General features: G+C 37.2%; 2 protein-coding genes across 2 annotated transcripts in view; both read left to right on the top strand.

The window, feature by feature from the left end:
- The window catches only part of LOC127869944 (low-density lipoprotein receptor-related protein 4-like), a 171,796-nt gene that overhangs the window by 43,287 nt on the left and 113,940 nt on the right, over positions 1-14,569 (top strand). The gene's annotated exons all lie outside the window — the stretch shown is intronic.
- On the top strand, positions 399-13,910 carry LOC127868284 (uncharacterized). The gene is made up of 7 exons (XM_052409918.1): positions 399-1,148; positions 3,136-3,359; positions 5,309-5,672; positions 8,798-8,942; positions 10,268-10,381; positions 10,788-10,909; positions 13,774-13,910. The coding sequence occupies exons 4-7, from the start codon at positions 8,822-8,824 to the stop codon at positions 13,783-13,785; spliced, it is 369 nt and encodes a 122-aa protein (XP_052265878.1). The 5' UTR covers positions 399-1,148; positions 3,136-3,359; positions 5,309-5,672; positions 8,798-8,821; the 3' UTR covers positions 13,786-13,910.

Below are 14,569 nucleotides of genomic sequence, written 5' to 3'. Positions count from 1 at the left end.
TGAGATAGTCATTTGATATTAGAAAAAATATTCCTTTAATATGATGGTGACTGCAAATTTTCTTTATATTAAGTTCTCATTACCATTTTCATCATACTTTCTTTGCTTTCAGAACTTCCAAAAAAGCATGCTGTTTTTATTTTGTCTTAGTTATTTCTATGAAATAATAAGGATGATAAAAAGTGCACACAAAACTCGACCCGTGCGCTATGACACACACTTTTTTAAGTTGAATGGCGTGTGTTCATTTCAAACTTGCGATTGATTTTGAAAAATGAATTGCGTGTTAAATTATGCAATAGCGAACATCTTCAGTGCCTTCAGCGCTTTGATATATACAATATTAGCGATGACAGCCACTCGCTACGGAAGCATTCTATGCATAGCATTCGCCTATTTGCCACAATGATATACTACTTTCCATAAATGATCTTAAAATGTAGTTTAAGCACTGAGTTTTCATCTAAAACCATTTTGAAACAATTTGGGAATGATTTTTCTTCCAGTTGATATAATTTAAATAAGAATAATACTATTAAGTAAAACGTTTATTAGACTTAAATCTCGCCTTCTTGTTATGCAGCGTTTATTTTTAGCCATTTTGACAGGCTCGGTCGTATATAGGTCAAGTAAACAAAAAATCATAAAAAATACTTTGAACCAGTTTAAGTCACTTTCCAGCACATGTTTAGTTTATAAATACAAATAATTACCGGTAAAAATCAATTATTTGAAGTTTCAACCAAGTTTTTTGTTAAAAACATGCCTTTGAATATCGCCCTGCATTATCGCAGAAATGCTGGTGAATTCCTTGAAAACGAATATTGGTTCTGCTATTTTTAGTTAGAGGAAACCCCCATAAAGAGGCCTCACACGGGTTATTTTGTATTAAATATAGCGATTTAAAGCGCAATGTCATACACATACCCCACTGTCACCCTCTAAAATATTTTCCCGGGAAAATGAAGGGACATTACTCTAAACTAAATTCCGAGTAGCCGTTCTTGCTGTCTGGTTCCCGTTTTCATCGCGCGATATTGCTGCGAGACCTAGAACAAGGCGCCATTTCCGCTTTTGGTTTTCAACGCGGTCGTTTCAACGTTTGCGTCTGCACAAAGCGAACTCAACAGTTTATCGACATAGGATATGTAAGTTTGTAGCTTAAACTGTTAATCAAGATCCCCAAATATAAATGCCATGGTATTTTGGTGCAGTTTTTCTCTTAATTTCATTTGGCTTACAATTAGGCGGACCAAACCTTGTACTGGAGTGAGGCAACAAACAGGAAAATTCAGGTTATCTTTTGGAAGTTTATTTTAAATGCTCAAAGTAAACTTATTTGACTGTCATTTGTCCGTTTGAGGCGTCATATCCCGTTTTTTTCGTGTGTGTTTTTCTGTCTTCTTATTTCAGTGCTTGTTTATGAAAAATAAAAAAACGGCATTAAAATCACACAAAAACAACAAATGGCGTCATTAACATTAAAAGCCGCTTGATACATTTTATAGTTCTTCAATACCAATAGTATCTACTCCTCGCCTGATAAAGTCCAGCTTTCGCAAATACTAATATTCTCTACACATGCAGAGTTTTCCCTAAGAACCGGCCGCCGGCCAAATTGACCGGTTCAATCGATTTTCTGGCCGGTTCAAATGCTGGTAACAAAAAAAAATAATGAGAGGTTTTGCAACTTTGATCGATGTAATTGTTAAAGTTAAGAAAAGACGAAATTAAACAAGCGAAAACATCGATTTAACATCGTTTTGTTTATGTTCTTTATACTTCCGTGTGTACGTTTTACCGAACAAGTATAATTTATAATGGCGCTTCTCATTGGCTGATTATTTTGAGTACGCAAATAACTACAAAACGGCGCTTCTCATTGGCTGATTATTTTGAGTACGCAAATAACTACAAAAATCGTAACCACATGGTTTTCTCAAAATGAAACGAACCCTGAGAGATTTTTTCAGTGTGACAGCGCCTTCAAAACGTCAGAAAGGTTTGTATTGATGAAAATCTCGATGAAAATGCATGAAAGAAATTATTCAAACAATACTTTTAGTTGAATAAAGTTTGCAATGCTGTGTTAGCCAAATACACGTGTTCAAACCCGACCCCTTGATGAGAAATAAATGGCTTTGGCATAACCAGTAGCTTAGTTATTGACTTGTTTCAAAATTCATCGCACACTATGCACAGTATAATTATTTGGCACTCCCCTCACAAATTTTTAAAAAAATTAGAAAAATTCCATAAGTGATACACAAAAAAACAAGTAATTTTCATCTCTAAAATTTCTGTCCAAACCCCCCCAAAATGCACCATTTTGCGTCTAGATTTTCAAAATTTTTCGGGGGGGGGCATGCCCCCGGACCCCCCTAGCAGGAGTGCCTTGCTTGGCCTGTTCAAATTTTTATTTGGCCTGTTCAAATAAAAGGAAGGGAAAACCCTGCACATGGCTTGAGAAAGTCCATCTTTCGAAAATTCCAATAATGTCTACGCCTCGCATGATGAATTTCATCTTTCGCCAATTATAATATTCTCTACATCTGGCTTGATAAAGTTCATCTTGCGCCAATACCAATATTCTCTACGCCTCGCGTGACAAACTTCATCACGTCAATACGACTGTTCGTTATGCCTCGCTTCATAAAGTTCGTCTTTCGACAATACAATATTCTCTACGCCTCGCATGACAAATAAATCTTTCGCAAATACCAAATTTATCTACGTCCCGAAATACCAATATTCTCTACGCCTCGCCAATACCAAAATTATCTAGGCCTCGCCAATACCAATATTCTCTATGCCTCGCCAAAACCAATATTCTATACGTCTCGCTAATACCAATATTCTCTACGCCTCGCCAATACCAATATTCTATACATCTCGCCAATACCAATATTCTCTTCGCCTCGCCAATACCAATATTCTCTACGCTCCGTCAATACCAATATTCTCTACGCCTCGCCAATACCAATATTCTCTACGCTCTGCCAATACCAATATTCTATAAGTCTCGCTAATACCAATTTTCTCTACGCCTCGCCAATACCAATATTCTCTACGCTCCGCCAATACCAATATTCTCTACGCTCCGCCAATACAAATATACTCTTATCATCACCACAGGGTCTTAAACTGAACGGCACCACCCAGACAGAGACCCTTTTCACGGGAACGTCCAGCAGGGTCGAGGGGCTGGCGGTCGACTGGATCTCCAACAACATCTACTGGGCGGACTCCCTCTACGACTGGATCATGATAGGATCCATGTACGACAACCCCGGCTACAAGATCGTCGTCAGGGACGGGCTAACCGGCCCCAGCGGCGTTGCCGTCCATCCGGAGAAAGGGTAGGGTTTTATTAGAAACTGTTTTATTGGTCATACATAGTTCAATCAATAATGCTTCAATCAATTGTAAATTCTTTAATAAACAGGTCGATGTTTAAATGATCTCGCATAATTATTTCTTGCCTCAGAAATGTGAATTATATTTTACTATATCGTTTTCAGGTTTGATATTTTTTCTTTGTTGAATAATAGTTTAAAATAAAATCGATAATGTTTTATTTGGTCTGAATGACGGCAATTAGCCCTAGTATGCTAAAATGCACGATTTTGACAGTGTCGTTATGTTAATAAACAAGGCACTTATCAAGTTAAAAGCGACATTAGTATGTTCAATATGCGAGTTCGTTTATTTTCAGTTAATCTTAGGTAATAAGGACAAAGTCTTTGATGAATAAAAATATCGATTCCCTGTTTTAAATTTGAATAAGCTCTTCACATAGTTTTCTTTTTTCGGCGTAGCTGTATTAAGCCAGCTTTTCACCTTACCTGACCTTTGTAAGTGTCCAATAAAATTCAAATAAAATTTCCCGCGGCTAGGTACGAATGAATACACTTCATTTATTCCATTGGCTGATTTGAGTATACCACCAGGACATTGGAAACATATCCGCGTCTTTGTAACACTGTTTTACTGCATGAAACAATTTTATCTCTAATGAAAAGGCTTAATAGATAGAACAGTTTTAAACTTAATTCTCGACATCAATACAGTTTGTGCGTGCACCTTTTATTTTCTGAGGATTGCCAGGGCAAAAGCGTTTATAAGGCTATGTTCTCATATTTAGTACTTACTTCCATATTCCTGTCAACATGTTAACGTGTAAAAGTATAAAGAGCAGTGGAAGCGAGGCCTCACTTTATGCATTGCATTTCAACCCGCGAGGTATCGGGTCAATTCGCGGCCAGTGTGTGAATGTCAGAGTTAATATACAAGTCATCACTGGAGTTCGCGGCCAGTAAACAAATCGTTATACAATAAAGACGCTATCCGTGAACTAGGTGACCTGGAATTTTCTTTAGACCAAAAATATGTTAAATAAAGATATTCAGCAATATAATTATGGTATAATATATTCTTAATGTGTTTTCAACAATACAATGATAAATATTATTTTTGATTAATTTAACAATAATTATTCCTCCATATTGACTAATGTTTTAAGCATGAGCGCGATGATTCTCGATACTGTTAATAATCGAATCAAATAGCAATGCCCGACAAACCACTAAAACAGGTTTGTTCGGAGAACGCGCCTATAAATACGGATACTTCGCGTGTGGCCGGTTGACTCGTATGTTTTAATTTCACTTCCATTCTTCTGTTTTGTATCTATAGGTTTATGACCAGCAATATGTAACAATGTAAAATAAGCCGCGAAAACTCCGCGTTACATCCCGTACTGCGTGTGATGCAGCTAAGAACTGCACAGAAAAAGACATTCGCTATCCTTGATCTCATTCATTGAAATATCAACGCCGTATATCTTTTTAAAGATATTTCTTGTTTGTACTAAGAACAATATTTCGCTGTGCTGTGATAAATGTCGGGTTGCCGTAAACATGCTTTGTAATATTAGGTTATATACGATAACATAATTATTCATTGAATCTGCAAATTAACGAGTACGACTTCCTTTTCACATTTAGAGTTATTGAAAAATACGAACGACAAATAAGAACGGAATTTGACAATTAAGATTTATTCGTGTTGGCATAGGAGAAAAGGAATGCAGCAATACGCAAAACAGTAGAAAGACATATGTCGTAATTGTCTATTTGTACGCGTTGTTTTGTCGTTCTGTGATGTCCTGCACGTTGGTGTCCTTAGACTTGAGGTCGAACAACCCATTACACTAAGACTATTGCCTTTAACGTCATTTCGCATATATTTTGTATGAAGGAGAACGATTCACTTGTTATTATCTACTTTTGTTTTCGTTCCATTATAGCTATCTTTTTTGGACCGACAGCGGAGCTTACTCAAAGATCGAAGTTTCGGATCTGTTCGGACAAAACCGTCACGTGATCGTCGATACGGACATTCAGCACCCGCGGGGTATAACCATTGATTTCAAAGACGACACCCTATTCTGGGTGGACAGAAAGAAGGACACGGTCGAGTGCGCAGGCTTCAACGGAAATAATCGAAGAGTTGTCGCTCATCAGGCGGGAACCATCTTCTTTGGAATAGCCGTATACGACTTAAGAGCAAATTGTTGCTGCTTTGATCTATTTAACAACTAGTGGCCATGGTCCCTTTCAATGTAAGGGAAATTTAAATTGGAAGTAGCTGCAAAAGTTAACTGTACGCAGGTAAATAAAGACTATCGAATTAAAAACGCATTCAAGGCTCATAATATATGTAAAATATAAAGTATTAAGAACTCTTTATTTAAAAAAAAATAGTTTTGATAACTCACACTTAAAACTAATAATTCAGGCTTGGCGAAATTGCCGGTCCGCCGGTCCTGACCGGCAGATTTCAATTTGGTCCGGCAGGTTTAACAAGAATGTCGGTCCTGGTGACCGGCAAAATGTGAAATGATTGCAAACAAATCTTTTTTTTTTCAAGTTGAAAATTCGAAGAGCAAATCGCTTACTACATCATGAAAATGAAATCGCTCGTTGTTTTGATGTTTGCTGTAGGTTTGTTACGTACAATTAGCAAATCCAACTTGTTACACAACACCTACTTTAAACTCGTTTGCAAAATCGCCAACTGCGTTCTAACAAAAAAGATCTTGATAGCTTTTACATATTTTTCGAGTAGGATAAGGACAATAAAATATGGTATCGTGATCAACACAACCATATGCATACGCCATTTTTCATAAGTGTAAAGAGTACAGTGCATTATGGGGCAGAGCTTTCATTGGACGAGCGCATTTTAAATTTAGATTGAATGCAATACGATACATGTACAAAGAAATGTTTTTATTGCATCATATGCAGTGCCATGTAAAAAAAACGTGCTTCCCGGGGACTTTCTGATACTGGTCAAAAATGAAAATGAATCTCTGTTAACAATTACACTGCGTTAGCATGTAAATAAATCGTCTTTTTTATTTAATTAATTACTAGTAAACGTTCTGAAAAATGAAATGCCTTAATCATTAAATGTCAGGTAACGTGTTTTGTACTGTGCGCAGTATATTTTAACAGCCGCTCCAAACTGCAATCATATTAAAGTAAGAATGTTTAAATCGTTTCGAATAACTTTAATTTGATAATTATTCGGCTTGCACATACGTTATTGAAATTATCGCACCGAACCCTTCTAATAGGGAATACATGTAATAAAAACTGACACGCGAATTTTTCACAACATGATTGACATTACACAACCGATTAACACCAATTAGCTGCCAGTGTAACCTCTAAGCGATTAAAATCAATTTAACGGCCGGTTGAATAAAGAGATCAAGATGTGATCGCTGCCATTTTTGAATTTTCTAGTTAAGTTGTTGTTGCTTTACGGTCCGGCTAAATTTTCTCCGGACCGGCACATTTTCTGAAATGCCTGTCCGGATGACCGGCAGATTTTTTTTAATTTCGCCATGCCTGATAATTTATCAAAGCAATCATATGTAATTGTGTGAGAAGATTTAATTTTAGGAATCTATTTCTGATATTTATTTTACAGCTGATTGATAACATACGCTTAGTATTTTCCGGTAGTAACTATACTTTCTGAGTTCAGAATATGTATTTCCCTCGTAAACAGTATCATAACTGAGAGCCATGATGTTTGTAACAAATGTGCTGCCCCTAAGCCATTCGCTCAGTTTGGTTATTTACTTGACAACGAGAATTGATGGGTCACACGTTGCATAAAAGCTGCAATTTCCGATGAAACTTTGATTAATGTTTCGTTCCGTGTCATCAAACGGCTGCCAATAATTATAATATAAAAATATTATTTTCCCAGTCAGCTTTTCCGTATGTAGTGACAAAAACGTTGATGTAGACCCTAACAACACAAGTATCTGGAGTAGGAGTTTCATGTATTTTTAACACGTATAATCAAATTAAAATTTGTTAATGAAACAAATACCAGCAAATTCAATTATTTCGATAACTTTGGCGCTTATTTATTTGGATGGCAACGAATACCGATTTTGGTATTCGAATATTCCGTCATCCTTCCGAACGAATATTCGGATATTCGGTCAACATCTGTTGGAAAAAGTCAACTTTGTTTACCGTACCATTACTGCATGAATTCTACTTTCGTTTTTACCGGAAAGGCACCGGAAGTGACTAAATATTGACACAGCGTTGCCGTCGCTAATTCGAAGCTGATTTTGTTGATTACTTTTTAGTGATAAAATTGAATGACAAAAACTGTTTTTAAACTATTAATATTGTACATCAACAATAGAACGAGAAACATTATATTACATGACGACAAAATAATTACATGACAAAACAGAACTTAAACGAATTATGTACATAGCCACAACACGCTTTGAACCTGTTTAACAGACTAAACAGTCAGTCTTTTAAAGTTGCCACGTTTAAAAGTCACTTGGATCGGCGACTTCTTATCGGATGATGTCGTGAAATACTTCCAAGCAGCGGATGGCGTAGGTGGCATTTTGCTTGGACAGAGATTTACTTTATGCGTGTAGCAATTAAAATATTTTTAATTAAATGAGGGCGAACTACCAAAAACATTTCTTTAAGTATAATACCTGATTGAATATTGAGTAATTAATTAAAGTGTGGACCATACGATACGCAAATACTCAATTAGAGGTTGAGTAAATTATTTTCTTAAAGCTTTTTTGATTGGACAACGTGATTATAACCATACGATCATTTTTGTTTTTCACACCGAGTCGGCACTTCCTTTACTCATTTAATCTTTGATCATTTTAAATGTAATTCGAGTTATTATATCAAGAAGGGTTGGTGTTTTGATTGCCGACGCGATTTGCACCTATCATAATTTTGACACAAAGTGTCTGTCTTTGTTAGGCAATTAGCGGGATTTATGACCGGTATAATGTCATCACCATAGCGACGCATTATCGCGCGTAGCAGGAATAAACATTATGACACGAGGAACATTTTTTTTTTAAATGTTTGAAGCAAATTTCACGAATACAAAGTCTTTGAAATTACTCGATTTTTTTCTTCTTCCGAATATTCGATTCGGAAAACTGTATCCGAATATTCGGTCCGGGACCGAATATTCGGATATTCGGTGACATCCCTATTTATTTGATCCGCGCTCAGAGAAAACTGGGCTTAATGTATGTGCGTTAAATGTCGTCACACATAAGCTGGTGCAGTCGCACATGCTAAGCAGGAACGACACTTGCCGCGTTTATTCAATTTTTCGTTTCAATGAATTACTTAGAAAATCCATTTATGCGGAAAGTGTCGTCCCTGATTAGCCTGTGCGGACTGAAATGCAAACTCTGTCGTTCCAGAAATACGTATTCGTGACTAAGCAGATGCAGGGTCATCTCCGCGTGTACGACAAGCTGTCCGGAAACAACGAGATCAACTACCAACTAGGCTACGTTCCCGACGGAATTGTAATGTATGACGAGACAAGACAGCCGGGAAACACCTGTAAGTGTTAGGGTTGCGGTAGCGTAGTAGATAAGGTGTTCGCCGAACAGCTTTTAACCCTGTAAGTGTTAGGGTTGCGGTAGCGTAGTAGATATGGTGTTCGCCCGACAGCCTGTAAAAAGCTGTAAGTGTTATGTGCGACGAGACCCGACAGCCTGCAAACACATGTAATGGTTAAGGTCATAGAGGCGTAGTGGATATGGTGTCCGCCTTGTGGGCAAGAGGTTCCAGGGGAAACACATGTCAGAGTTAGAGTAGATGTGGCGCCGGGAAACACCTGTAAGTGTCAGGGTCGCAGTGGTGTAGTATTAATGGGAGATATGATATGCGCCCACCAGTCTTGAAACAACTGTAAGTGTTAGGTTCGTAGTTGTGGCTAAGTGGATAAGATGTCCTCCTAGCGATCGGCAGCGTTCGAGCGTTTTCGATAAATTCATAAATGATAAATGAGACATCAAGTATTGTTTCTGCTCGAGAAACTGACGATTAAGTCTACGCCTCTCGATGTAATCGGGCATAACAAAATAGGTTTAAAAAATGCCCCACTCACTAATCGTGTTACACGGTATACGCCAGAAACACCTTTGAGACATCCAAAACCCCATTCTTGTTACATCTTTAGGCCCCGACCTTATAATCTTGTTACACGTTTCACACCAAAAAGTAAGTTTAACTCAAGGTGACATATCGGAAACAGCTATAAGTTTGACGCAATATTTTTTAGTTATAAGTAGTTTACCATTTACTTAACTATTGAAACAAAAGAAAACATCTTATCGTCTATCTACATTTTTTTTATTGCTTTGAGCTTTGATGGTTTTTCGTATTTCATTAAATGTAAATTAAAGACGAGAAGCGTAGAATATATGTTACTATCGAGAATATACAAGCTGAGCGACAGACACATGGACGCGTACAGAGACAGACTATTGAATGGATATTATTTGAAATGCATACAATCAAAGGCTACACACTTGAGCTATCAAACCTAACTCGCGGCTTGTGACGTCAACGGAAGTGGTAAGCTCGGTGTAAGCCAACCCTCCTACGTCGGCAACTTGTGCGGTTGCGGTGAGAAAATCAACTTCGGACACACAGTGACTATGCCCGTTGAAAGTCATTTATTTATAAACCAATAATACCTGTATACTTAATATGTCTTTATTACTGCGAAGCGTCGTATGACGTCAAAGAGGGTGTGCAAATCTGTTTATTTACGACCCTCTGTCCGGATCGGTGTGCCGATGTGTTTGCAACAAACTTCGAACACTGCAACTTCCCATAGAAACCCAAGTATGTAATGATATTATATTCATCTTCTGCAGCGGCATGTGATGCTAAAGGGTGTGCACAGATCTGCATTAACGACCCCCTGGCCGGGCCAGTGTGCAGGTGCGGGGAGAAACACCGGCTAGCGGAGGACGGATTGTCTTGTTTAGGTATGGTAGGACACATAGTCGTAAAGTTCTTTAGTAGGACCCATAGCCGTCAATTTCATACTGGATTTGTTAATTGAATCCTGATACATTACAACAGTCTATTGTCCCTTTATATAATACTCTTTATATATATAAATATGCTTCTATTAATAGTCCTTCTTGTTTTTTTTTATATTTGAAGCCAAAACTGGGGATTTCAAAAGGAAACTCAATTCGTAATATTTCCATGGAACATGGCTTATTTTAGAAATTTCCTAAGGATCGTTGTTAATAGAGATCGAGGCAAAAAATCAAAAATAAATGTGTATTTCACCGATTGGAAAATCAAGTTGAAAACATGTTAATAAAAAAATGAAATGTAAGTGACGATAGACCTTGATTTTAAGTGTGTTTTTGTTCTTTCAAGTGGAGCCTGGTTTCACTATTCCCAGTCCCATGTACGGGATAGGGGACGCCATATGTCAGTATCCGGTCAATCTGCCGGACATGTCGCTGACCAACGTGTCTCTGGAGTCGCAGTGCTTTCAGGTTTTATGGCTACAATGATTGAAATAAGCCTCGCGCTGGGAAAAAACGGGGCTTAATGCATGTGCGTAAAGTGTTCATCCAGATTTAGACTGTGCAGTCCGCACAGGCTAATCAAGTACAACACTTTCCGCCCAGACTGGATTATTTGTTTAGAAGATACTTCCCTTAAACGAACAATTCTATAAAGCAGAAAGTGTCGATCCTGATAAGCCAGTGCGGACTGCACAGTCTAATCAGGGACGACACTTTACGCCCATGCATTAAACCCCGTTTTCTCAGAGCGCGGCCAATATATTCTATTTCAAAGTTCAAAACTGAGTAATGTTATTAAAAAGTCATCAGGCGAGTTGCATCTTTTGTAAATATGAATGAGTCTTCCGATACATGTGCTTTAAACTCATAAATAGTTGACATCACTTTCAAAAGTTCTAGTAAATAGTTGACATCACTTTCAAAAGTTCTAGTTTCGTGTAAAGGTAAATTAAAGTTGTTGTATCAAATGTTTAATAAAAATGTTTCTGTATTTTGGATTGATTAGTGTTCTTATATTATAAATAGTTATCGACAATTGTGATAACTCGTATAAGAGTACATAGGCGTTACGTTGATCATAACTGTGGAACATTGTGTTTAAAACAACCCGACGTTTAGAACCTTTAACTCGAATTAATCTGTGTTTTTTTATTGTTGTGTTTTCGATGTTTCAAACAGTATTTACGGAATTTTGCGGAAATCAGGTTTCCTTCATTCACATTTTCTGGGCAAGCATAGTCGATGACCAGATCTAAATAAACATGTATACGCCATTTCCTGACGATTGCCCCACTAATTAATAGTTTATAAGCCGTGTACCGTAACTGTTTGTAGCGTGGGAGAATGGGACATTACGGCCTTGCGTTTAAGGCACGAAAGCACGAGCTATTTTACACAGAAAACATAACCGGAAGTATCGGGCGAATTAACATCGACAACGATTTGGGAAATACCATTATTAAAGGAGTTGGTGATGTTCAGGGTATGTATCATTAGCAGTTTTTTGTTAAAACCTTCCGTCCACTAGGTCCCCGGATAGTTCATACAAAATTGATATGTTTTGGTGTATCTTTTCAACGATGTGGGCAAATCTGCATCTGATTTTAACGCTTCTGCAACCTTCTGATCCTGAAGGATTGTAAAAGACTTATGTTTTATTCGGGATGGTTTTAGTATGTTTAGCAATATTTCGGCAATCGTTCGGCATCACATTACACTCGTCATCTTCGTAAAGCCGTCAGAGGGATTCCTGTATTTAAAATAAAAAATCCGCCCGAGCGAATCTTGCAGAAAACGATGAAAGTCATACAAGTTGACAAATATGAGTTGTTGTATCTTTTTGTCATGTACAACCTTAGGTCATGAATAAATATACACATTTTTTGCTGTTTATAAGAATTAATAGTAATCTTGTACTACAATGAATAAAACTTTATCGCGAAAAAAAACATCGACAAAAATAACAGTTTCAATAAGGAAACCGTAACAAAATAGCGGCACAAATATGCAAACAAGTAAAGACATACATTTTTTCTTCCATTTAAAATTTTGGATTTTACTGACCATATCATCTGAAAATCATTTGTAACATACATGTTATTCAAAGGTGAAAAAAGTAAACATTAAGTATAACAATTCAGCAATAGCTTTTCACACATTAGAAAACTTATTTCTATAATGCTCAAAGAACAATACTAAAGAAACTAAATAACGATAATAAACTTGTTTGCAACAACAGATATTTACATAGTGTTGAATCATTTACAATCGTGAATGACAAACCATTCAACAAGGGGCAAGGGTGAAGAGGACATGCTTAGCGTATAATGTAATTTGAATTGACCAGTTTGCCTAATTAATGTTTGGGCGGAAGCTATCATGGTTCCGCTCCACGATCATCCACTTTCCATTGCCCTACTGCGATGACCGCGTGATGTACACACCGGCCTTTACTGACCTTTGTAAAGCCACTCTGAGCATATTGAAATGCACTTGTTTTAAACATTGCGTAATTAACACGGAAGTTCCAGCGTTACAATGGTAAGCAAGTGAATGTAGCCATCATGAGTAACCAACACTCCCGACATTGTTAACGTATGTTGGTCATTCATCAACATGTGTGTCATGAAATAGATGTTACAGAGACATGATACTCGCCAATCTGGAGAAAAGGAGTATCCACTTAATTTAGAACGAACTATTTGCTAAACATTCTCTTTATAAATCGCACGATACATACGGAATATTACGCTTGTGTAGTGTTCTGAAACCCTGTATCAATCGAGTTGCTTTCGAAAATGTGTATCGCGTAAGCATGAAAAGAGGCGAAGCCGCGAGTGCGATCCTACTTTGCCGTTTTCACTATTTGTGTATTTCTTTACACAAAAAACGAGACTAATAAAATGTTTCAAAACGCAATGTTTTTTCTCTTATTATATCATTTTCGACACATTATTCATAAAAAACGAACTAATTATTTTTTAGTTACCAATGTATTAGGCGGAATGAAGATAAGTGCCGAAGTCTACCGAGAGTTTGTTTTGACATTAAAAAGAAGTTTGTCCACTAGCACGATACAAACACACACACCGCCGTGGCGGATACGAATTCAGGTACTCGAATGTTAATTTTATGTATCAATATATTGGTGGCAGAAAATCGACATGTATGCAAAAAATCGGAATTGTTCTGATACGCAGCTTTCAAACAACTCGGGTTGTTATTTTTAAATTCAATTCCTACGAATCAGAACTTCAAGCTGGTGTTTATTTACCGACAATTACAAGATAAGAATTATTTCTTAAATACTGTTTTATTCCCCCATACTGTAGCAATGGTACTAGACTGGGAAACTGGGTACCTGTTCTGGACGGATCGAACCTACAACCACATCTCGATGGCCAGAAACGATGGCATGTACCCCACTGTCGTCATTTCCGGTCTGGATCAGCCAATGGGAATCGCCGTACATCCTGAACGAGGGTACTTCCTGTTCACATAATTGAACATTTACTGGTATTGTAAAAGCACTCGCAGTCCAAATTCCAGTTCCATTAAAGCGACTGAGGGTCATTAAGATATGCAATAGACAATGCAGCTGATTCAATATGGCTTAAATGTATGGTGTATTTGCATGAGATTTTCAAATAAATGTTTGTATAAATGTATAATTATATATTTTTTCTATAGTATTCAAATGTTTACCCGTGTTTTTTTTCAACGTGGGCATCATTGTTCTCTGTAAACAAATCGCTTCCAAAAGTCGAACACATAAAGTTAAATCTTTTGTATTAATTGGTTTCTAATGAATTTTTACTCGATTATGCAAAAATCACGGTTTTTCTTCCGATGGCATCTTTTTTTATAATTTGCGGATACCTCATTTTTGGATTTGGTTTCAAATGTGTTTTTCTTTATATTTTGGATTTCAGATTGTTGTATTGGACGGAACAAAATGCTACAAAGGGCATATTTGTCGCCAGCATGGACGGGTCTAATAAGCGGGTGTTGGTAGACCAGGACGAAGTGGGCACGCCCAACCACCTTTATTTGGACTATTCCGCTGATAGGTAGCACAGAAAACACAAAACAAAACCGCATAATTGCATTCATTTACGAATTAAGAGT

This window comes from Dreissena polymorpha, chromosome 2, assembly GCF_020536995.1.
Source record: "Dreissena polymorpha isolate Duluth1 chromosome 2, UMN_Dpol_1.0, whole genome shotgun sequence".
NCBI lineage: Eukaryota > Metazoa > Mollusca > Bivalvia > Myida > Dreissenidae > Dreissena > Dreissena polymorpha.
This window is presented reverse-complemented; position numbering and strand designations above follow the sequence as displayed.

Excerpts from the sequence above, each read along its gene's own strand:
- LOC127868284 (XM_052409918.1), top strand. The coding sequence starts at position 8,822 with ATGCAGGGTCATCTCCGCGTGTACGACAAGCTGTCCGGAAACAACGAG. Across the intron at positions 8,943-10,267 it reads AAGACAGCCGGGAAACACCT|CGGCATGTGATGCTAAAGGG; the intron begins GTAAGTGTTAGG and ends CATCTTCTGCAG. Across the intron at positions 10,382-10,787 it reads GGACGGATTGTCTTGTTTAG|TGGAGCCTGGTTTCACTATT; the intron begins GTATGGTAGGAC and ends TGTTCTTTCAAG.